The sequence below is a fragment of the Dromiciops gliroides genome, chromosome 4 (genome assembly GCF_019393635.1).
Source record: "Dromiciops gliroides isolate mDroGli1 chromosome 4, mDroGli1.pri, whole genome shotgun sequence".
NCBI lineage: Eukaryota > Metazoa > Chordata > Mammalia > Microbiotheria > Microbiotheriidae > Dromiciops > Dromiciops gliroides.
Genome location: NC_057864.1, coordinates 196,501,565 through 196,526,640, shown reverse-complemented (window position 1 = coordinate 196,526,640; position 25,076 = coordinate 196,501,565). Strand labels below are relative to the sequence as shown.

General features: G+C 38.6%; 1 protein-coding gene across 1 annotated transcript in view; it reads left to right on the top strand.

Annotated features, from left to right (window-relative positions):
- Window positions 1-25,076, top strand: part of TEX2 (testis expressed 2) — a 161,371-nt gene that overhangs the window by 31,044 nt on the left and 105,251 nt on the right. The window contains 2 exon segments of the mRNA XM_043963451.1: window positions 1,278-1,422; window positions 18,548-20,187. Of these exon segments, the coding sequence (XP_043819386.1) occupies window positions 18,586-20,187 (1,602 nt within the window). The 5' untranslated portion in view covers window positions 1,278-1,422; window positions 18,548-18,585.

Genomic DNA, 25,076 nt, shown 5'->3' with positions numbered 1-25,076 from the left:
GCCTCCCAGCTCAAATAACTATAGTACAAACAGGGCATATGATGAATTCACAGGAGAGGTGGAAAAGTGAAATGAGAGATTGCTTCCTTCTGGGGAGATGAAGGAAGGAAAATTTCATGGATTAGGATGGAGCTGAACCTGAAAGGAGGATTAAGATACCTTTTTTTGCAGAGGTCAACATGTTTGAGAATTTCAGCTTTAAAAAAAACTGTCTTTACTTCTATACTGGGAATCATCTTAGATTCTGAGTGTATTTTTTTATTGTTGTTAAGTCATGTTTGATTCTTTGTGACTCCATTTGGGATTTTCTTGGCAAAGATATTGGAATGGTTTGCCATTTCCTTCTTCAACTTATTTGACAGATGAGGACACTGAGGCAAACAGTTGAGTGACTTGCCCAAGGTCACACAGCTAGTAAGTATCTGAGGCTGGATTTGAACTCACAAAGATGAGTCTTCCTGACTCTAGCCATTGTACCACCTAAGATGCCCTTTGGCAAAGCAAATTATACCTGCCTATTGAAATACCAAAGTTTATTTTTGGCTTTCCTGCATCCCACTTCTTGATCCCAGTCTGATCAGCATGAGAACTTGGACCTGCCTTATTTCCAAAATAATTCAAGTCTTCTCTTCTTACAAGCCATGTCAGTGGTCTTCTGTTCTTGGGGGGCTTACTGTATTAAAGCTTAGCTTAATCCAAATAGCTTATCTCCCTGCAGCTCAGAACTCCTGAGTTTAAGAGATCTGACAGGCACAGTCTCCCTAGTAACTGGGATTACAGACTTGATTACACACTTGGTTTATTCTATATTAAAGGTGGTAAAAACTGGAACTGAGATGTGTGTGTGTGTGTGTGTGTGTGTGTATACACATCAAGTATAACCATTGTGACTTATATACAAGATTCTTTGAAGTATGATAAGCTTGTAAAACATTACTTCTAAAATGAAATAATACTCTAATAAATTATCCAAATGACCCGTAATCCCTTAGGTTTTTTTTCCCTTGTGGAGAAGAAAGGGTGACTGTGGTTTGAATCTACATAACACTCCAACTCCTTTGGTACAGATGGGCAGATCTGAACTAGTCATCTTTATCGTGGGTCTTTCAAGTTACATTCTCCTCTACCCAGAAATCTCTTTTAGATAAATAGTATATTTCACACTTAATAGATTTTACAAAGAGCCTTAATCTTAGTTTAATAATCTTTGCAAAGCATTAAGTAATATAGGCTTCCAAATGTAAAATATTAAAGTAGGCTATTCTTTCTCTGATCAGGAACTATGAAAAAAGACTTATCTTCATAATACTCCAGTATTCCATTGGATCTGTGATCTCAGCGATGTGGGTATTCCCTCCAACAATGCAGATTGCAGCCCATCCCTGCCTGCCCATCCTGTGCAACTCTTGTTCATGTCTTTCCGTAAGTTCACCACAAGGAGTCTACCCAGTGTACTGGGGCTTCCTTGCATTCTCTTGACATGGCATGGTTACCATTGGCATATGTAGGCTGCTCATTGGTCATTCCTTGTTCTTGCTTCATCTTTTTTTTCTCTGGTCACACATCAATTTCTTTTTTTTTTTCTTTTTTTCTTTTTTTTTGAGGCAATTGGGGTTAAGTGACTTGCCCAAGGTCACACAGCTAGTAAGTGTTAAGTGTCTGAGGCCGGATTTGAACCCAGGTACTCCTGAATCCAGGGCCGGTGCTCTATCCACTGCGCCATCTAGCTGCCCCCACATCAATTTCTTTTTATCTTCTGAATTTGTTTAATAGTAATAAAGATCAGCATGGTTCAGTTCTCCTGTGGTATGGCCCCTCATTGGTCAGTAGACAAAAATCTCATAGTGCCAACAGCCAAGTTAATATTTATAAAGGTTAAAGCTTTGATTCTTTGTATTCTGATCCCCTTTCCACTACTTTGCCCGCATCATTTTGCCATATAACCATGGAACTGGAAGCCATTTTATCTTTTTCTTTGTTTCACAGATTGCTATAGCTAAAAAATCCATTTCCAAGTGGCCAGCCTATGGGTGACGAACCGCTTTGTGTCTAACATGAGGCTGGTCCTTGGAAAGGAGACTCTTGTCAGATCCGTACTTATAACTTTTGGGGAGGGGGCGGCATGGTAGAACCTACCAGAGCTTAGGCTCTGTTGAAATAGTTTTCTAGAACCCAGAGTTTCCTGGTGCCTTGATGGGGCAGGTGGAGGGTTATATTTATAAGTGTATAACTTATTTTAATATGTGTTGTTATTTGATGGTTTAGTTTTTTCTTATTTTTGTTGATATTTTTTATTGTTACACCATTTTTGTTAACAAATGTAATCCTCTCTCATCTACTGCCCCAACAACTTGTTTTTGAAATTTCCAGTCATTTCTTTATCTCTAGAAAGTAGTTATCTATTTTTCTGCTAATATTTTATTTTCAAGAATAGAAAATATGAAAGATATCATTGCATCTAACTTTGTATTTTTCAAGACCATGACTTCACATTCTCTCCTGTCCATTTGTATTCCTTCTGCAAAAATACCCCATAAATGACCCAAAACTGTGCAGTGACTTTTCACCACTCTGAGGGACTGAGTGGGGAAGCAAAGTCAGGGCTTCTTGAGCTTGCTCACCAATGGTCAATCACTTTGTCTCCTGCCAACTAGGAACCAGAGAGGGTTAAGCTTAAACTTCAAGACCACAGCTTTGCCTTTTTTTTTTGCTCTTTTTTCTTTTAGAGAAGATAAAAGAGGCCATCTTTTGCCTCATTTCTTACCTAGCCTTAATCACTGAATGGGTGGCTTAGACAAACTGAGACCTGGGAAAGACTTTAGCTTAAAAAGACCAAGGTCTCCCAATGCATCTGGGGCCATCTCCAGTTGTCCTGATCTATGTCTTGCCACTGCACCCAGATAGGTCTGGAGGAGAGTGAGGCTGGTGATTTTGTATAGCCTGCCTCACTTAAATCCAATTCACTTGCAAGTCATTGGTCCTCTTTGAGAATAAAGGACACACAACAGCCTTGCCTCTGTTATGCCTTCTTCACATTGAATCACCTAAATCTTCACATCATCATCCAGCTGTTCCGTGGAATATAAACAAGGGTTACTTTATTTTAGGATCGTGATTTTCCAGTATGAACTACATCCAGGTTATCCAAGTCTTTCTTTAAATCTTCCATGAAGAAACTAGCCCTTGTTGTAGAGGCCTTGCTCTGGTTCTGGTGCTTTGTTTACGTCAGTTCAACAACTGCTGTCTTCCACCCCTCACCACCTTACATGACTTGGCTGCCTCATTTTTTGGCTCTTCATGTACTTGAGGATGACTTTTATTTCCCACTTCTTTTCTTTCTTTCTTTCTTTCTTTCTTTCTTTCTTTCTTTCTTTCTTTCTTTTTTTTTTTAGTGAGGCAATTGGGGTTAAGTGACTTGCCCAGGGTCACACAGCTAGTAAGTTTTAAGTGTCTGAGGCCAGATTTGAACTCAGGTACTTCTGACTCCAGGACCGGTGCTCTATCCACTGTGCCACCTAGCTGCCCCTATTCCCCACTTCTTAAACAAGTCTTTTCTGATCATTCACTTTAGGCAACTTATATTACTGTCCCCCTTTCTTTTGCCCTTTGGATAATTGGCTTCGTCATATAGTGGAAAGAACACCAGTATTTATTAGGTGTGTAATCCTGGGCAAATTGCTTCATATTTGGGGGGTCTCAGTTTCTTTTCTGTAAAATGGGAATAATACATTTTGAACTTTCACCTCACCACTCAGGACTCAAAGCACAATTAAAATTTATTAGTGAAAATTACAATGTGCCCTTAGTAGCACCCATATAGTATCATAGGTAGAATGTTGGTGTTAAAAAGATGGGTTTTCACTTAACCCCAATTGCCTCACCAAAAAAAAAAAAAAAAAGAAAAAGGGGACAGCTAGGTGGCGCAGTGTATAGAACACCAGCCCTGGATTCAGGATGGCCTCAGACACTTTACACACTTATTAGCTGTGTGACCCTGGGCAAGTCACTTAACCCCAATTGCCTCACCAAAAAAAAAAAAAGAAAAAGGGGGCAGCTAGGTGGTGCAGTGGATAGAACACCAGCCCTGGATTCAGGATGGCCTCAGACACTTTACACACTTATTAGCTGTGTGACCCTGGGCAAGTCACTTAACCCCAATTGCCTCACCAAAAAAAAAAAGATGGGTTTTTATAATAGGAGACATCATGGAGAACACTTAATCAGTTCCTAAATATAGTCCATCCTGTTTTCCTCTTTCTGTTTAGTTCCGGGTTCAGCTCACTATCTATCTATGGTGCCTGTCCAGTGTACAGGTATTGAGGGACTCATTCAATGGACTCCCCATCAAATTGCATGTCATAGTTTGGGCAACATTCTTTATTCACTTGATTTAACAAGGAAACATCATATACATACATATACACATACACACACCTATATGTGTGTGTGAATCTCCTTATCTGAGTTATAATTAGCTCAGGGCAAACTTGGCTTTGCTCCAGGGTATTAACATCTGAGGGATGCACACTTCCTTGGAGGGGTATGGGTAGGGTATGTCCTTTACTCCTTTTTTTTCTTTTTTCTTTTTTTTTTTGTGAGGCAATTGGGGTTAAGTGACTTGCCCAGGGTCACACAGCTAGTAAGTGTTAAGTGTCTGAGGCCAGATTTGAACTCAGGTCCTCCTGAATCCAGGACCGGTGCTCTATCTACTGTGCCACCTAGCTGCCCCTGTCCTTTACTCTTAAGCCTCACACTCATCTTCTTCAAACCCATGCCATCCCATGGTGTAGTGCTCCCTGAAGACCACTACTTATAGGGTCCTGTTGCTGTGATACCCCTCTCTTGGGTCCTCTCTTCTATACAGTCTGTTTAGAACTGAAGTCTGTATACTCTGGTTCACGAATCTCCCCTTTTCTCGGTCTTTCTCTCAGTCCAACTGTACCAATGTTTGCAACTGTCCTTGGTGCTTGCTGCTGCATGCTCTTACCACTTAATTCTTGCTCAACTGAATTTTCCCAGGCACAAAACTGTCTAATTACAGCTCTGGCTCTAGTCTATAGCTATAAAGAGATGCCAAGATACATATAATTTGGAAGGGGGCACATAATAATTATAGTCTTATGTTTTAGGACTGTCTCATCACTTAATTTATTGTTTTTCTTAAATTATTGATATATTTTGTTTTTACTTCTACTTTCTTCCTTTCCTACAAAGAATAACAAAAGAAAAAAGAAAAACAATTCAGGAAAGCTAACCAACACACAAACCAAGTTCAACATTATATGTACTGTTGCACAAATGTAGTCCCCAACCTCTGCAAAGAAGGGAGGGATGTGCATTCTCCTATCTCTTCTCTGGGGCCAAGCTTAGTCATTAATAATTTCACAACATTTAATTTCGATTTTTTGTTGTACTTTCCATTTACATTTTTATAGTCATTGTATATATTTCCTGGCTCTGCTTTCTTCACTTTGCATGAGTTTATAAAAGATTTCCCTTGCTTCTCTTGTATTCATCACTTTTCATTGTTTCTTCTAGTACAGTAACGTTCCATTATATTTATATACCACAGTTTGTTTAGCCATCTCTCTGTTGATGGTCACCTATTTTCTTTCCCAGCCCTTGGCTACTATTAAAACTATTACTATACATTACTATCTCCTCTCCCCTTCCCTTCTCACAAAGTGGACCTAGGAGAGGAATAACACTGACAACTATTTGCAACTTTAGAAAATTACCTTTAATGAACAAATATCTATAACAACTTAATTTGTTTTGTTATTAAAGATCTTAATTTTTTTAAAAAATAAAAGCCTTGTGGTCAAGGGGCTTTTGTTTCTCAGATCTTGTATGATTTTTGGAAAGGTGTCAGGCTGAGAGGATGCTTCATTTTATTTTCACTGGATGGTAAGCATTGCGAAGCCCAGAGGGCAGTGGAAATAGAAAACTCCCTAGATTTCACTGAAGAACTTTTTAGGCAGGTAGGCTGCATAGGCTCTGTAGGAGATGTGATCTGTGAGGCTTTGCTTAAGTAACTGGATCGTTTAATTGATACAGGGATCTCATGAGCTAGTAATGCAAGCTGCTGGTAATTACTGAAAACTTACTGTGAAATTCATCTAAAATTAATGAACAGTCAGCACTATGGATATTAAATACAGCATACATTATATAGTCAGTTCCTGGGTATGTGCATATGGATGTACTGTAGCAGTTTTTTTAAATCCTAGGTAAGTTTGATTTGCTGTTGAGTTGTTTCCTTTGTCAGGCAATTGATACATGTTAAATGAATATAAACTGATCTTCACATTAGTTTAAGTAAAACATAATTAGAAAGGTAAATCTGCTGTAAAAAATACTGGGTATTCCAAAAATCCCACTTCTAATTGCCCTATCACTCTTCTATACCCATAGATCAGTGAAAAGTGATGTTTTTTTGGGAAAATCCACAGATGAAAACTAAGTGGATAATTAACAAGAATTCATTGAAGGTCTTCTACATCCCAGGCACTGTGCTAAGTGCTATGGCTACAAAGACAAAAAGAAGCTCCTTGACCTCAAGGAGCAGATAAATGAATGCTTATAACTGCTGCTTTTTACAATAGTCTAATTTCATTACATTATAGGTGAATGCTCTGTTGACTCTGTGCTGTTTCTGTCAGCCTTTGGAGGACTGTGGGTCCTTCCTTATTGACCATGTGCTAAGTGACATTACATTTGGGTAGCAAGATTCATTAATATACTTTGAAGCTTAAGTTGTCACTATAGTGACCTGCTTTCAATAGAACTCTTCATTGATTAGTAGTTTTCCTTTTCTGATTGGGTTTATTTTGCCAAGGCTTAATGACCAACCCCACTGATTGGCACAGAACCTTTGACATATTACCTTCTACCCTGGGCCACTTCAACCTTTCCTTAGACACCTTGGTAGTCTCCAGGTTCCTGGAGACTCACCATGTTGGTGCCAGACCTCAGGGGAACACCAATTAGTTTTAGCCCTAATGCAGTTCAAAGGATCCATCAACCTCAACCTCTCAAGTAGAAATTATAGGTGACACTTAGCTGATGAGTGGTTTCTAATTAGCATGTGACTTTAAAAGACCTTAACTAGTACTTTGAAGTACATTTCATTTAAGATTTGGATTTTTATGTAGGTATCTCATTTAAAATGATTTATCCAACCAAGATATTTTGCTATTTTGATTATAAAATGAATTTCTAAGTTTTATTTCAATACTTTATGTCACAGTCATCACAGTATATATCTGCTTGTGCCATCCCCTAACCCCATTGTACATTGAGGAATGACTGTCCTGGACAGTGTAGACAACCTTCTGCACATGTATTAGTCCCTCACCTTTCAATTCAAAGGAATTACATTTAATAAGATTAACTTAAAAATTATAGCTGAAAATTTAATTTTTATTTTGGAGTTTTAAAAAAACTTACAAGATTATAGTTATTCTTTCCATATATCCACATGTCCTTGGGGAATAAGTAACACCGACTATCCTTTTCTAAATTTGAATTTGTTCAGATATATAAATAGAATGATACCTTTGGTTTAAAAAGGATGATGCAGGAGACAGGGGAGTAAGCAGGAAAAAGAAAAACCTTTAAGGAGCCTGAAATGTCATAGTAGCCTCATTCCTTTCTTCAAAAAAAACTTAATTAAAGATGTTCTATGTATGCCATTTGTCAGATAAAGCTTCTCTAATTCTAGAAAGAGCATTTTTGATGAGGATAGATTTGGAAGGAAAGTGTCACTTTAAAACAGTGAGACTGATGATGAAAAAACATTAAGTGCTTAGTGCTGGGGATATAAATAGAAAGAATCGAGGCAATTCCTGCTCATGAGGAGCTCATGCTTTAATTGTGGGAAATAAAAACAAAGTACAGCCACAGGGAAGATGGAAAGGCCCTTGGATTACATGGGTAGTTAATATGGCAGAAATGGAGTATGGGGCCAGGACAGTAGGGCATTGAGGTAGGGCAGGTGACAGTGCCTAAAGGGTCTTAGCATGCAGTGGCAGGGTAGATGGTAAAGACTGGTGGTTTCCCATCTCAACAGAAGGAATGGAGTTGTTGACTCCCATCTCAAGCATAAGCAAAGCAGTCCAGCAGCCTGGATGAAGGAAGAAGGCAATTGGTAGAGAGTTCTCGTGGTAGCAGGTCTTCAAGCCATCCAGCTGTCTTTAATAGTCTCTGGGATTGGGCTTTGTGTGAAGCTTTTAGGAATGTTTATAATTAAAGACATTTTAGTGTTATAGACAGAGAGCCCGTCTTAGAGTCACAAATGGTTGTGGTGGGCGGCAGCGGCAGTGACCTCCAGGTCAATGTAAAAGCAGCCAGGCAAAAAGTCAAATGAAGAGTGGCACAACGATCACACCAAAATTCTGAATCTTGTGTTACTTAAGGTTTCTTTCTCTTTAAAAAAAAGAATATGGACTCAGGGTTCTTTGGGGCTTTTATTTCATGTCTTTTTTTTTTTTTTTAGTGTCAGCATTTAATATGGCAAGAAGTGGGGCAGAAGTACCAGATTGCTATGAGAACTCTGTCCTTCAGCTTAAAAGAAAAAATAAAGGAATTCACCTAAAAAACCAGGGTTGTTTTTCTTTTTGTTTATTTATTTGTTTGTTTATTATATATATATATATATTTTTTAAGTGAGGCAGTTGGGGTTAAGTGACTTGCCCAAGGTCACACAGCTAGTAAGTGTTAAGTGTCTGAGGTCAGATTTGAACTTAAGTACTCCTGACTCCAGGGCTGGTGCTCTATCCACTGTGCCATCTAGCTGCCCCCAGGGTTGTTTTTCTTATGTGTAAGCCTTCTAAACAGTTGTTTAACAAGTGTCCTAAGAAATTCTAGAAACAAGAGGACCCAGTAAGTGTAGTGTTTATATTTACTTATTAAAACATTTTTGAAAACTATAATAAATAGAATTTTTATAAATCTTCCCCCAAGTGACTATTCTGAAACTCCTTTAAATGAGAGAGAAAATCTTGGAATAAAATACATCAAAAGGAAAAAAATAGAAACTTAGAATCCAAAGTAATGCAATGTGGCAGCTGAACATAATTCTATAGAAATGGATTTTTCATGAAATAGAAAACTTTCAGACATTTCTGATGAAAAGAGGAAAGTTGAGGAAAATCTTTGAAAACACAGGAGACAAGAGAAACCTAGAAAGATAAATAAACTAGATCAATTGGAAACTGCTAAATGATATTGAAGCACTTAACCTGCCAGTAGCTGAAAAGAGTCAAGGACCCATTCAGAATCTCACTTTCTCCAAGGGTTCCAGAAGGATCTATTGTTTTGTTGCTTTTAAGAGAGAGAGGAAAAAGAGTGAAATAAAAAAATACAGTAGGGAAAGAAATTAATGAGGAGGGGAGAGACTTAATGTTTGCCAAAAATGGAATTTGCTAGAACATACAAACATGGAGGAAAAGTTTGGAGAAGCCAGCATCTCGTGAACCTATTATCTTTTAAAAAAAATAATTTTATATATTTATATTTATATATATATAATAAATGCTTTTATTTTTAGTTTTGGGTTCCAATTTTTATCTTTCCTTCCCTCCCTCCCTCCTCTCCCCCCTCAATGAGGTGGCAAGCAATCAGATATGGGTTATACATGTATGATTATGTAAAACATTACCATATTTGTCATTTTGTACAAGAAAATTTCAATAAAAGAAAAAATGAGAGTGAAAAATAGCATTTTTCAGTCTGTTCCATCAATAGCAGTTCTTTCTTTGGAGGTGTATAGTATGTTTCATCAATAGACCTTTAGGATTGTCTTGGATCATTGTATTGTTGAGAATAGTCAAGTCATTCACAGTTCTTCATCAAACAATGTTGCTGTCTCTCTGCACAATGTTCTCTTGGTTCTGCTCATTTCACTTCATACATTTCATACATGAATTTCCAGGTCTATCTTAAGTCATCCTGCTTGTCATTTCTTATTGCACAATATTATTCCATCACCATCATATAACACAGTTGTTTAGCCATTCCCCAGTTGATAGGCATTCCTTTGAGTTCTAGTTCTTAGCCACCACAAAAAAAGAGCTGCTATAAATATTTTTGTACAAATAGATCTTTTTCTCTTTTGGGGGATCTAACTATTATCTCCAGGGTCTTGTATTTGAAAGTCAAATTTTCTATTCAGTTCAGGTCTTTTCATCACAAATGCCTGAAAGTCCTCTTTATCATTGAAGTTCCATTTTTTTCCTCTGAAAGATTATACTCAGTTTTGCTGGGTACGTGATTTTTGGCTATAGTCCCAGTTCCTTTGCCCTCTGGAAAATCATATTCCATGCCCTCCGGTCCTTTAATGTAGAAGTTGTTAGATCTTGCTTTATCCTTATTGGAGCTCCACAGTATTTGAATTGCTTTTTTCTAGCTGCTTGCAATATTTTCTCCTTGACCTGGGAGTTCTGGAATTTGACTATAATATTCCTGGAGGTTTTCCTTTTGAGATCTCTTTCAGGAGGTGATTGGTGGATTCTTTCAATTTCTATTTCAGCTTCTGCTTCTAGAATATCAGGGCAATTTTCCCTCACAATCTCTTAGAGGATGGTGTCTAAGCTCTTGTTTTGGTCATGGTTTTCAGGTAGTCCACTGATTTTCAAATCATCTCTCCTGGATTTATTTTTCAGGTCAGCTGTTTTTCCATTTCACATTGCCCTCTGTTTTTTCATTCAACTGGATTTGCTTCACTGTGTCTTGGTTTCTCATAAGGTCACTAGCTTCCATTTGTTCAATCCTAATTCTTAGGAAATTATTTTCATCAGACAATTTTTTTATATCCTTTTCCATTTGATTTTTCAAGCTATTGACTTTTCTCTCATGACTGCTGCATCACTCTCATTTCTCTTTCCATTCTTTCCTCCCTCTCTCTACATCTTCCTTCTCTCTCTCCTACTTTCTCTTCAAAGTCCCTTTTGAGAGCTTCCATGGCCTGAGACCAGTTCATTTTTCTTGGAAGCTTTGGATGTAGGGGCCCTGTGGTTGATTTCCTCATCTGATGGTGCCCCTTGATCTTCCTTGTCCCTGAAGATGCTTTCTATAGTTCTGAACTTTCTTTGCTTGCTCATCTTTTACTTGACTTTAAACTCTCCCCTGGGGGGGGGGCTCCCTCTTTTTTGGTTCCACTACTGTTCCCAGCTTCACAGGGTCCCAGGTGTTTTGGTTTGAGGGGGGGCAGGTTTTACTTTTGCCTGGCTTGTTCTCTGGTTGGAAGGTAACCTCAAGCCTCTACTTACTAAACAACCAACCAGCAAAGTTTTCTGTGTTGTGATTCTTAGCTTCCACGAGCCTGCTCCCCTCCCCTACCTGGGCCTCCCGCCTCTCAGGATTTCTTCCTGGCTCCCGCTGGGGTGGGACAGCCGAATTCCTCCCTATGTGCCCCTGGTACCCCTGCACTTTCCCCCCATCCAGCCGTTCAGCCCTCTCACCCAACTCCACACTCAGTTCTAGAAGATGCTGGTGCTCAGAGGCTCTGGGGTAAATTCCTCTGGCGGCGTGGATGGGGTCTCTGTCGGCGCAGTCATGGGGTTGGACTTTACTCATGGCCCCCTGTAATCTAGCTATAGCTGGAAAATAAACTCAGTCCATATTTTTGTGAGTTTCTGCTCCAGGGGTTCTTTTATTGCTGTTTTGGGGGTAATTGTATCAGGAGCTCTGTGCATTTAATGTCTTTCCTCTGCCACCTTGGCCCTGCATCCCGAGGACCACTAATCAAGGCCAACTTCCCCCCCTCCCCTTTTTTAAAATAAAGAAACTGAGGGCCAGAGAGGTTAAAAAAAAATGACCTGCCAAAGTCACACAGAAAGTTTAGCAGCAGGGTTGGAACTGGAACCCAGGTCTCCTAACTCTCTGTCCATTGGCATTTGTTTTGTCATGGTTTGTTTGTTTTTTAAACTTTCCCCACCTTTTCTCCTTCCTAAGAAGCAGTTTGGGAATTACAGTGTGCTCTAGGATGACAAATACTACCAAAAATAGAAATTTCCAACCAAGATATCTTAGCTGTTTTGAGGTATTTGTTAGTACTAACTTTTGGAAGAAATACAGGAAGTATCCTTATGAAATATTATATATTTTAGTGATCCAGTTTAAAAAAAATTATATGAATTATTTTTATAAGATCTTAAGTTCTGGAGATGCCATGGTGACCTGGTGTGAGCAGTTGTGCCTATATACCTTGGACACAGAATGTTTACTGGCTCAGCATCCTCCTTTTGACTCTATGAGCAATTAGTTTTTAGATAACCTTAGCTAGTTCTTTGGGAAACTCAACTCAATATGTAACTTGAATGCTTCTTACACTGGTATCTACACTGATTTAGTTATAGGTTTTTGTGGGATAAAGTTAAAATGATGTTGTGAATTCTTCCTTATACTCTTGGCATAGGTTTGCTTGTTTTTGTCAACCAAGTAGACATGCACTTGGGTCCTTAGTCCCATAGGAAGACACTAGATGTTCTTATAGTCTTTTGGGAAGTCTTAGCTAGATGCAGTCATTGTGGCTGGGCTCTATTCCTCTGGGCACACAGGCATATGCAGTCCCAGTGGGAGCTTGCTTTTGGTAGCTTTGCTTTTCAGGAGTTGGGATGTAGAACCTCATATAAAGCTTTGCTTTTCTGAGATTCACTTTAATGTCTATGGAAATGTCTGGTGTGTATCATAGTCAACTGGGGTACTTTATTGAAGCAGTAATAATGATAATATCAAATAATTGTAAAACTGAAAGGCAGTGGGGCCAATTAACACCCATAATTATTGGCACTAATGCTTCACAGTATGAACTACACTAGCAAAGCATTTTACCAGCCTCCTCTCAAATATGATACTGATCTTATCTTTCCTTCTTTAATACATTTTATTGATAACTGAAATTTCTCTTAGTATCTCTCCCCGTCCCAGGGAACCATTCCATATAACAATATTTTTAAAGAAAAAATCAATTAAAACTGGTCAGTGTTTTTGTGTTTTGGGGTGTGTGTGTGTGTGTGTGTGTGTGTGTGTGTGTGTGTGTGTGTGTGTGTGTGTTTTAAGTCTGAAAATATGCACAGGGTACCAGGCCTGTGGAGCTTTTCTCTCAGCAAAGGAATAGGGTGGGAATTTCTTCTATCGTTTTTTGGAACCATTTTAGTTCTTTTTTGGTGCGTGCGTGTGTGTGTTTGTTTTTTGGGATTTTTCTTGAAGGGCAATGAGGGTTAAGTGACTTGCCCAGGGTCACACAGCTAGTGTCAAGTGTCTGAGGTCGGATTTGAACTCAGGTCCTCCTGAATCCAGTGCCGGTGCTTTATCCACTGCGCCACTCAGCTGCCCCAATTGTACTCTATTTAAATGATAATCTCCTGGGGTATCCCATTGAAGCTGCACAACAAACAAACAAATAAATAAATAGATGCAAGGCTAACAGACTGGTGCTAGTTAATATCCACAATTATTGGCTTAAATGTTTTCACAGTTGTGAATGAATTACTAAAAAAACAAAACAAAACATTTTCCCACTCTTCTCAGATATAACTGATTCAGTTTCTTTTCCTTCCTTCCTTCCTTCCTTCCTTCCTTCCTTCCTTCCTTCCTTCCTTCCTTCCTTCCTTCCTTCCTTCCTTCCTTCCTTCCGTCCTTCCGTCCTTCCTTCCTTTCTTCGGGGTACTGAGGGTTAAGTGACTTGCCCAGAGTCACACAGCTAGTAAGTGTTAAGTGTCTGAGGCTGGATTTGAACTCAGGTCCTTCTGAATCCAAGACCCCACTGCGCCACCTAGCTACCCCCTTTCCAGTCTTTCTTAATAGAAGACTTCGTGTATTTACTACCAAAAGATAAGTGTACTGGTGACCTCTCGAGATACAAGCCAATTGCACGTTTATGTAGTTTATTACAAAGCATGCACAGGTTGTATAACTTAGAGAAAAAAAATAATAAGCTGAAAAGAAAATAATATGAGTGGATCATAGAAATAATCGATGAAAAAAAGAGGCATACCAAATTTTTGAGAGGCAGCCAAAGCAGTTTGTAGGGGAAAACTTATATCTTTAAAAATTTTCTTTAATAAAAGACAGAGAGTACTTGAGAATAAAATCTATTTAAAATTGGCACCATAAAAAAAGACAGAGAGCAGATTAATGAATTAGCTGTGCAATTAAAAATCCCTAATTAAACCCCAAAATAGAAATCCTTAAAATTAAGGAAGAAATGAACAAAATTGAAAACAAAAAACCATTGACCTAATAAATAAAGCTAGGGGTTGGTATAAAAAAAAAGAACACAAAAAGTAAAATAGGTAAACCATTAGCTAATTTGATTGTTAAAAATAGCCAAATGACCAGTGTCCAAAAAAAAAAAAAAAAAGATGAACTCAGCCAATGAAACAGAAATAAAAATAACTTAGGAATTTTTTTGCTCAGTTATATGCTAATAAAATTGACAACCTAAATGAAATGGATAAATATTTATAAGAATTTAAAATGTCTAGATTAAAAGAACAAGAAATAGAAGATTTAACTCAACCTTAGAAAAATAAATTGAAGAAGCCATGAACTTTCAAAGAAAAAACTCCAGGATCATTTTACAAGAGAAATCTATCAAACATTTAAAGAACTTTTGATTTCAAAATTACATAAACTTAAAAAAACTTACATAAAATAAATATTATGTAATAAACATTACATAAACTTAAAAATAAAAACTTGAACTTACATAAACTTTAAAAAAGCTTAAAATAACAAGTCCTACCAAATTCCTCCTATGATATAAATATGGTTTGGATGCTTACCCTAGGGAGAATCAAAATGGAGAAAGAAACCTATAGATTAATGTCCCTAATGAGTATTGATACAAACATTTTACATAAAGTATTAGCAAGAGTATGGCAACATTTCAGAAAGATCATGTATTAAAACTAAATTATGCACTAAAATTAGATTAGAAAGCTGGTTCACAGAAGAACATTGTACACAGTATCATCAACATTGTGTGTTGATCAACTGTGATAGACTAGATTCTTCTCACCAATCCAACGGTACAAGAAAGTTCCAAAGGATTCATGATGGAAAAGGATCTCCAAATCCAGGCAAAAAAAAAAAAAAAGAACTATGGCGTATAGATACTGATTGAACCATACTATTTATTTTGTTTTTGGTGCTGATGTTTTTCTGTTTTGAGGCTTTTCCTCATTGCTCTGATTTTTTTCTTATAACATGACTAATGCAGAAATATGTTTGTTATTATACACACACACACACACAAAACCTATATCAGATTACCTGCTGTTTAGGGGAGGGAGGGAATGGAGGGAGAAAAAATTGAAATTGGAACTCTTATGAAGGCAAATGTTGGAAACTATCTCTACATGTAACTGGAAAATAATAAAATACTTTTATTAAAAAAAAAAGACTGGTTCTGTAGTAGTAAAACATACATAATTGGCCATGTTAATAACAAAAGCAACAAAATCACATAATTCTGTTAATAAATGCAGAAAAAGCTTTTGACAAGATTCAATATTCATTTATATGAAAAATACTAGAAAGTATGGGAATAGAAAGTTTATGAATAAATGGATCTTTCTTAACTATGATGAATGTATCTAATTGAAACCAAGAGTCTGCATTATCTGTCACAGGGATAAACTAGAGGCTTTTAATAAGTTCATGGGTAAAAGCAGGGATACCCATTCTCCTGATCACTATTCAAAATAGTTTTAGAATTACAAGCTATAGCAATCATATGAAAAAATTGAGGGAATAAGCATAAACAAAAAGTAAAATGATCACTTTTTGCAGATGATATGATGGTTTACTTAGGAAACCCTAGAGAGTCAACTAAAAATTAATTGAAACAATTCAGCCATGTTGAAGGATGCAAAAAAACACATAAATCATGTATATTTCTATAATTACTAACAAAATCCAACAGGAAAATAATAGAAAGAGAAATTCCATTTTACAGTAACTACAGTGCTTCAGTTTCTACTTACCAAGACATGGACAAGAAATATATAAACAGCATTACAAAACATTTGTTACACAAATATAGACAGATCTTCACATAGATAGGCTGAGCCAGCATAATAATAATAACAATACTACCTAAATTAATTTATTTATTCAGGACCATGCCATTCAAACTACTAAAAGGTTACTTTATAGAGTTAGAAAAAAATAAGTGTAGTCATTCAAGGGTCATTTCTGGGTTTATAACATAAAATTAAAATGCTTTTGCATGAATAAAATCATTGTAGCTAGAATTCAAAGAGAAATAGTTAATTGGATTAAAAAAATCTTTGCAGCAGATATCTCTGAAAAAGGATATATATAGGGATATGTATCCAAGATATATATAGGGAACTGATAAAAAGTATATATGAACAAATCACTCCTCAATGCATCAGTAGTTAAAGGATGTAAACAAGCAGCTATGAATAGCCATATAAAAGAACGCTCTCAGTCACCAAAAGAGAAACACAAATTATAACACCCAAGATCCCATATCTTACCATTCATATTAGTGAAGATGACGGAAGACAAAAATGATAAATGATCGGTCTTTGAGAACACTATTGAGTCACAGTAATGGTCAATCAGGCAACAAGCATTTTATTTTATTTTATTTTTTTGCGGGGCAATGGGGCAAGTGACTTGCCCGGAGTCACACAGCTGGTAAGTGTCAAGTGTCTGAGGCCGGATTTGAACTCAGGTACTCCTGAATCCAGGGCTGGTGCTTTATCTACTGCGCCACCTAGCCCCCCCCCCCAAACAAGCATTTTATTAAGCAGCTAGGCACTTTGAATGTTGGTAGAGCTATTTATCAGTCCTACCATTGTGGAAAACAACTTGAATTACACTACAAAGTCTCTTAAGTGTGCTTATTAGTTCTATGATACCACCAAACTCAGCTTCTGAACACAAATTCTGCTTTCTACCTAATCTGGTCTTTTTACTGCCTTCTTGAATACACCATGTTCCATTCCTGCCTCAGTTACACCTTTCCTAAAATTCAATGCCTTCTTTGGACCTCTCTGTCTATCCAGATCCTGCTCAACATTCTTGATGGCCCAGCTCAAGTTCCTCCATCTTCACTGGGCTTTCTCTGAGCATCTCAACCCATTCTGTTAATCTGTGTTCCTAGGGTACTTCTTACTTTGGCCAGTCATTTGGCACTTAATATTTTCATTTATTAATAATAGAGTTGAATGACATGTTACAGAATGTCTTAGAACATTTTTGCATTGCTCTCTAGGTTTGTTTATAACTTTGGGCATGTCCATAACAACATTGTAAGTTCCTTCCTAAAAGGTTGGCACCTTGTCTTAAATTTGTCATAGGATTTGACATTGTTAGGAGCCACAGAGGCCCTCAGACCCAACCCTTTCACTTTACAGGTGAAGAAATAGTTCCAAATAGTCGAAATAATTTTTTCTTTTTTTGGTGGTGGTGGGGGTGGGGGAATCAGGGTTAAGTGACTTGCCCAGGGTCACACAGCTAGTAAGTGTCAAGTGTCTGAGGCCGGATTTGAACTCAGGTCCTCCTGAATCCAGGGCCAGTGCTTCATCCACTCTACCACCTAGCTGTCCCCAGGTGAAATAATTTGCCTAAGGTCACACAAGTAAGTAGCAGAATGAGAATTCAAACCCAGGTCCTATGATTCTAGCTACATTTTTCTTTCCATACAACACTATAGCTGCTTCCTCTTGTCTCACCCACGGTACTGATGGGCACATTTTGTGAACTAAGATACCACTCAGGTGGTTGAATATAGCAGTGGTACCATAATTTCTGAGTTCCTTCATTTGTCAAATTTTAAACCCATTTACATTCATTTGATTTTGCCTTAGTTCTCTTTAGGATATGGATCTATGTGCTATTTATGTCTGCTGATGCAGTTTGGCTTCATAACTAGCATGTTGAAAAATAATTAAACCCATGTATACTTGAAATCATTTCATACTTAGAAACTTTCTTTCTGGTTCTTGTTTTATGACAAGATTTTATAAGCATTTGGGGATGAAAGTCAAATGATTATAAATATCACCGTGAAAGTTCACTTGAGGTAATCGCCATAGCCTTCTTGAGTCTGGTTAGTTTCTTTAGATAGAAAACCACTGGTGAAACATGTCATTTCAAGATTCTTCATGACCCCATTTTGTCCTGTTGGATTTCTGTATTGATAGCAGTGATAATGTCTAGTTTGCTACTGTACTAAACTCTGAAAAATGAAATTATTGACATAAACAAGCCATAGAAAAGAGGGGAAACCAAAAAAAAAGTTCAGCTGTCATGGCAAGAATGAGAATGGCAAAATTCATGAATGGTGTTTGACTTGATTGATAAGGAAATGCTTAATGATTTAATTTTTGCTAAACAAATTATAGTTAAGTCCATGGAATTGAGGAACAGTAAATGCTTGCCAAAGTAAAAGGATAATTACCATTTTAAAATGAGCTTTCTGAGTGGTTTGTATCTGTAAATGTCAATGTCTCTTTATGAGAAATTTGCCTTTTGATTTCTGTTTCTCCTCATGTTCTCTTCACAGAGCTTGAAACTGTGTGAGGGCGGTCAGCGCAGACGGCAATGACAAGTCGGAACAGTAGCCATGCAGAGAAAACTAATGATATGCCAAAACCATCATCTACCCCCAAAGTGCAGGTCCAAAGGTCACTTTCACGAGATACTATCACCATTCACTTCTCAGCATCTGGGAAGGAGGAGAAAGAGGAGGAGGAGGAGTTCAGAGAACCCCCTGATGAAGAATTCGATGACCAAAGCATTGTAACTGCTCTCGAAGCCAAGGAAGACTTGTTCTTTGAACGTGGGCACCATGGCTTTGCTGGCCCTGCTACCTCACCTGTCATGGCGACTGTACAGTCTGTGTCCTCCCCTCCTCCCATTTTGCCCGTTGCCGAGAATGCTGTGAAATCACTGGAATCCTCTGTGTCCCCAGCATCTTCTCCATCGGGTCCCATAGTGAGCTCACCCAGTGTGTCATCTCTATCTGAGCAGAAAACCAGTTCCTCCTCTCCACTGTCCTCTCCTTCCAAGTCTCCTGTCCTGTCATCCAGTGCCTCTTCCTCCACCCTTTCTAGTGCAAAACCTTTCATGAGCCTTGTCAAATCCCTCTCAACAGAGGTGGAGCCAAAAGAATCCCCGCAACCCCCTAGGCACCGGCACTTGATGAAGACTCTAGTTAAGTCTCTGTCCACAGATACTTCTAAGCAGGAGCTGGACACTCTATCCTATAAGCCACCGGACTCCAAACTGAATTTACATCTCTTCAAGCAGTTTACTCAGCCACGAAACACAGGGGGAGATTCCAAGACGGCTCCTTCTTCCCCACTGACTTCTCCCTCGGATACCAGATCCTTTTTTAAAGTGCCCGAAATGGAAGCTAAAATTGAAGATACTAAACGGCGCCTTTCTGAAGTCATCTATGAGCCTTTTCAGCTCCTTAGCAAAATTATGGGGGAGGAAAGTAGTAGCCACAGGCCCAAAGCCTTATCTTCAAGTGCTTCAGAGCTCTCCAATCTTTCCAACTTGAATGGCCACTTGGAAAGCAATAACAACTACAGCATCAAAGAAGAGGAATATGACTGGGAAGGTGATTGTGATGGAAGTGACTCTAATGTCAGTAAGAGTGAGTACCCTAAACCCTCTGAAGAATTGGTAAGGGAGGTGGAAGTGCAGGGCTCTCCAGTCAGCAGCGTCAAGGATGCAAGCGTAAAGACAGCTTCCTCAGTACTTGAAAAATGTTCTTTGTCTGCCTTAGTGAGCAAAGAAGATGAAGAGTTTTGTGAACTGTACGCTGAGGACTTTGACCTGGACACTGAAGAAGAAAATAAAATCGATAAGCCCCTAGACATTTCTGTTAAGCCAGGGATGCTTGAAGAAAACACTGCACTTGACAGTGAACATGAAATGAATTTGTACATGCAGCAGCCTAAACTACCAATGAAGACACTATACTTCCTTATTTTGTTAGTCTATGCGTACCTTATACTCCCTCTCCCCAGTTACGTGAGTGGACTCTGCTTGGGATTTGGCCTCGGATTTATGATTGCGGTCTGTGTGATTTGGTTTTTTACACCACCAAGTGCTCATACATATCACAGGCTACATACAAGCCTAAAACACTGGAATACAGAATCTTTGGATATCAAAGAACCGGAAATTCTGAAGGTGAGAATTCTTAACTGATCTTTTACTTAAGAAGCAAGTGATTGTGATTCCAGCATCGTTGAGACAGGTGAGCATCATTTAAAGTGGTACTGTTCCAATGAGCTCTGGAGATAAGAAGACGAGTCTGTTGACTCTAACATGTTACAAGGCGGCATATACATTGTACTTTTGTAAACTGTGCAGTCTATCTAAATGTCAGTTTATATGCTGTATGATTATCTCTTTAAAAAGAGAATCAGTTGGAAATTGGTTGAGAAGTGAAACAAGATTGTCCCCCCTAAACTGCAGGACTTTAAAAGATACTCTTGTGAGTGCCTTACTTATCTTCACCCTTGAGGTAGGGAAGTGATACATCAAGTTGGCCCAATTTTTTCCCACAGTGTAGTCCTGAGTGACTCGCCTTCCTCACAGTCATACATTGTCACTCACCTGGCCACCTTTGGTTAGTGACTCATAGCTCTGACACTTGAAGATTTAAGAAAGTTTTATTAAGGATCTTGGCCAACTCCATTACAGCAGCAGAAGTCTTTCTGGAAGGCCCAACAACCTACAGGCGATTTTCCATGTAAACTTCCTAGATGCATGAAAGTTTAGCATATGTAGTTCTGGCATCAAGAAATACTGATATGTTTGAAATACTACCCTATAAACCATAAATTTGTTCTGCTGTTAAGTAATCCATAGGATTATTCAAGAGCTAGAAGAGGCTTTAGAAGTTATCTAGTTCAATCTCCTCATTTACAGATTAGGAAAATAAGACCCATAGAGATTTTTTTTTTTTTTTGGTGAGGCAATTGGGGTTAAGTGACTTGCCCAGGGTCACACAGCTAGTAAGTGTTAAGTGTCTGAGGCCGGATTTGAACTCAAGTACTCCTGACTCCAGGGCTGGTGCTCTATCCGCTGCGCCATCTAGCTGCCCCCGACCCATAGAAATTTAATGACTTGTTCCAGGTCACTCAGAGCCATTTGGGGGGGGGGGTGAGGCAGTTGGGGTTAAGTGACTTGCCCAGGGTCACACAACTAGTAAGTGTCAAGTGTCAGGTTGGATTTGAACTCAGGTCCTCCTTACTCCAGGGCCAGTGCTTTATCTACTGTGCCACCTAGTTGCCCCCAGAGATAGTTTTTGAACTCAGGACCCATGACTGCATTCTTTGCTCTTTTTATTACCCTGTACAGCCTAATTCAGTTCACAAAAATTCATGTTCCTACTGTGTACACAGGCACTGAGGGAAATACAAGATTTAACTAAGGTAAAATCAACAAGTATTTATTAAGTACTTCCTTTGTGTCAGATATTGTGACAGGTGCCAGAAATACAAAAATGAAAAAAATGAAGCAGTTTCTGCTCTCAGGAAGCTTACATTTTCTCAGGGGAGACAACATATAGATATAACAATACATATAAAATATATGCATATACATATAGGTATGTATGTATATGTGTGTATATGGAGTACAATTGGTGAGGAAAGCACTTAGTAGCTGGAGGTAGGTCATGCTCATGCTGACTATAGAAGGAAAGTAGGGATTCTTATAGGCTGAGATGAGGGAGGAGAGCATGCTAAGCCAGTGCAAAGATAAAGAGGTGGGAGATGGAGTATTATATGTGAGAAACAGTAAAGCAACCACTTTGGCTGAACTCTAAAGTACATCAAGAGGTATAATGTATACCACAACTGGAAAGGTAGGTAAGGGACAGGTTATAAAAGACTTGAGATGCTAAACAGAGTTTATATTTAATCCTGGAGGCAGTTGGATCTACTAAGTTAGGGAAGTGCCATGGTCAGACCTATGATTTAGGAAAATCACTTTGACAAAAAGAATGGATTCAGAGAAACCTGAGAAGAATTGTGTGAACTGATATAAAGTTAACAGCAGAATCAGGAGAACAATTTATACAGTGAATTAGCTTTCTACCTCTTTGTAGAGAGCTGATGGACTTAAGATGTAGAATGAGACATACATTTTCAGACATGGCCAATGTGTGGGTTTCTTATTGCATGCCTATACTTATTTGTTGTAAGAGAACAATACATTTGGTGGCTGTGAGGGAGGTCTAGGAGAGAGTAGGGGTTAATGATAGAGATAAGAAAGAGTGCCCAAAAAAATCCAGCAAACAAATAAATAAATAAATAAACAAGAGTAGAAGGAATTTCATATGGGGACACAAGGAAGCAAAGCTATAATAGAACTAAAATTAAAAAAAAAACCAAAATTTAATTCCAAGATATACATGGTGAAGATTCCTGGTCTCATATACATCTTTAATCTCATGTTACCAGGTAATATTTTTCTATTCTTCTTTGTATAGGAAAATATTCATATTTCATGCTTGTCAAGTCCATAAATAATTATAAGGAAAATTTTAATGAGAAAAAAAGATCATTTGGCAGCAGTGTGGAGGATTGGAGAGAGGAGGGACTTAAGGAAGGGAGACCAATTAGGAGACTCTTATAGTAGTCCAGGTGAAAGGTGAGGTGAGTCTGAACTAGGGTGATGACTCTGGAATAGAGAAAGGGATGGATTTGAGAGATACTGTGGAGGTAGAATTGACAACACTTAGCTGTGAATTGAATATGGGGGGAGGAGAGAAGACAGAGAATGAGAGATGACTGTGAGGTTATAAACCTGAGTTCATAATGGGAAAGATGGTGGTGTCCTTTATAGAAACAGAGAAGTCTGGAAGAGTGGTGGGTTTGGAAGGAAAGAGAAGGAGTTCTGTTGTAGATATGTTGAGTTTGATGCCAATGGGACATCCAGTTGGAAATAGCCAGTGGGCTTTTTGTGTTGTTGCACTGGCAAGCAGAAGAGTAGCATTAGATGTATAGATCCCAGGATCATAGATTTAGAGCTGTCAGGGTTTTCAAAGGCCACTGAGTTCAGCCCACTTATTTTACAGATGAGGAAACTGAGGCCCAGAGAGATTAACTGGCTTGCCCAGGGCCACAGAGTTAGTAAGTGTCTGGGGCAGTTCAAAGTCAGTTCTTCCTCTCCCATTACACCATGCTGCATCTCTGTCTGGGATCTGAGAGCCATATGCAAAGAAATGGTGATTATACCTGTGGGAGCTAATGTAATCACTGAGAGAGAATGTGGAGAGAGAAGGGGGGTCTTGGAAAGAGCATGGGGTATGACTGAGTCAAAGGTATGGGGCTGTGTGAGATAATCATCCGATTAACCAGCAGAAGAGTCCTCTGACCTCATGTAGCTTATGTTGGGAAATATAATGCTTACACAAATAGCTGTGATACAAAGCAAGTGCTTGAAAGGTGCCAAAAATGTGTTAGGAGAGATCTAATGAGGGGAAAGGTCATTACCAGCTGGGAGGGGATCAAGGGAAGATCCAGATCTTCTGGAAGGACTCCTGTCCCTGCTGTTGAGTAGGACAAGATCACTAGTAAAATTTCCTTGAACCCTCCAGTATCAACAATCACTATAATGAAAAGTTTCCAAGTCCAGTGACTGACTCACCGTGACCATGAACAAGGCATGTGACACAGAATGACACTATTTTTACCTAAATCAAAACCTGCCTAACTCACAGACTAAGAATGAGTGTTTTAGTGCCAAGTTTTGGGTGAACGATTTTGCTTCACTTTTTGTTTTTGTTTTTTTGTTTTTTGTGGGGCAATGGGGGTTAAGTAACTTGCCCAGGGTCACACAGCTAGTAAGTGTCAAGTGTCTGAGGCCAGATTTGAACTCAGGTACTCCTGAATCCAGGGCCGGTGTTTTATCCACTGCACCACGTAGCCACCCCAGAGAAACTAGTATATTTTTCTTTCTTTCTTTTTTTTTTTTTCAGTGCAATGAGGGTTAAGTGACTTGCCCAGGGTCACACAGCTGGTAACGGTCAAGTATCTGAGACCAGATTTGAACTCAGGTCCTCCTGAATCCAGGGCTGGTGCTTTATCCATTGCACCACCTAGCTGCCCCTTCACTTTTCAACCATACTCCACAGATAAATATTCTTTTCATTTTCTTCTTTTGATAATGATAATAGGAATCTCACCCCTGACAAATACTGGCTTCGTGACCTTGAGCAGGTTATTTAATTTTTCACTGCTTCATGTAACTCTCTTAAGACTTTAAGTTGAAAAGGGGCTGACCTGCATTGGTGAAGAGAGTTTCCTCAGCTAGGAGTTCTCTTTCCTGATGAAGACACAGATTCAGTACTTACCCCTAATAATAGAAATAGGAATGTCAAATACACTAAATCCAGGCTGCTTGGAATGAAAAGCTTTCACGATTTAGAGACCATGGGGAATAAGTCAAAACTACATGGGGAAAAAAAAACAATTAAAAAAACTACATGGGAACAAAACGGGGTGCTTACGTTGCCCCCAAAGAGTCTATGAGTGAACCAGCAGGAGAGCTCACATTCCAGTACATTTATTCCTTGACCTTTGCAGTCATTTTATTAACCTGTGCAATAAACAGTCCACAGGACATTGAACAAAAAGGAACTAATAGTTGGATAGCAATTTATTTTAGAACCATTTCTATCTGAATATCTTAGAAAAAGAGGAGAAGGCATAAAATATTTATACCTCTGTGATAATTATCTTGACCAGCAGCAGCTGACAGTCAGAGAAGGTGGTGGTTGACCTGATGGGTAGGAATTCAGTAGGGTTTATATTTTGGGAAGGGGGAGTGTTTCAGGCACAGGGCAGAAGAGCTTGAACAAAGGCATGGGGAAAGCATCAGTTGTATGGGAGAGACAGCAGTTATTCCAGGTGTTCTATAATATAGAATATATGCAGAGTAACTGTGAGACAAGACTGGAAAGGTAAATTGCCATCAGATTGAGTTAGGGACATGACTGCCAGAATAAGAAATTTGGCCTTTACTCGATAGGCAGTAGGGAACCATTGCAATATTTTGAACAGAGG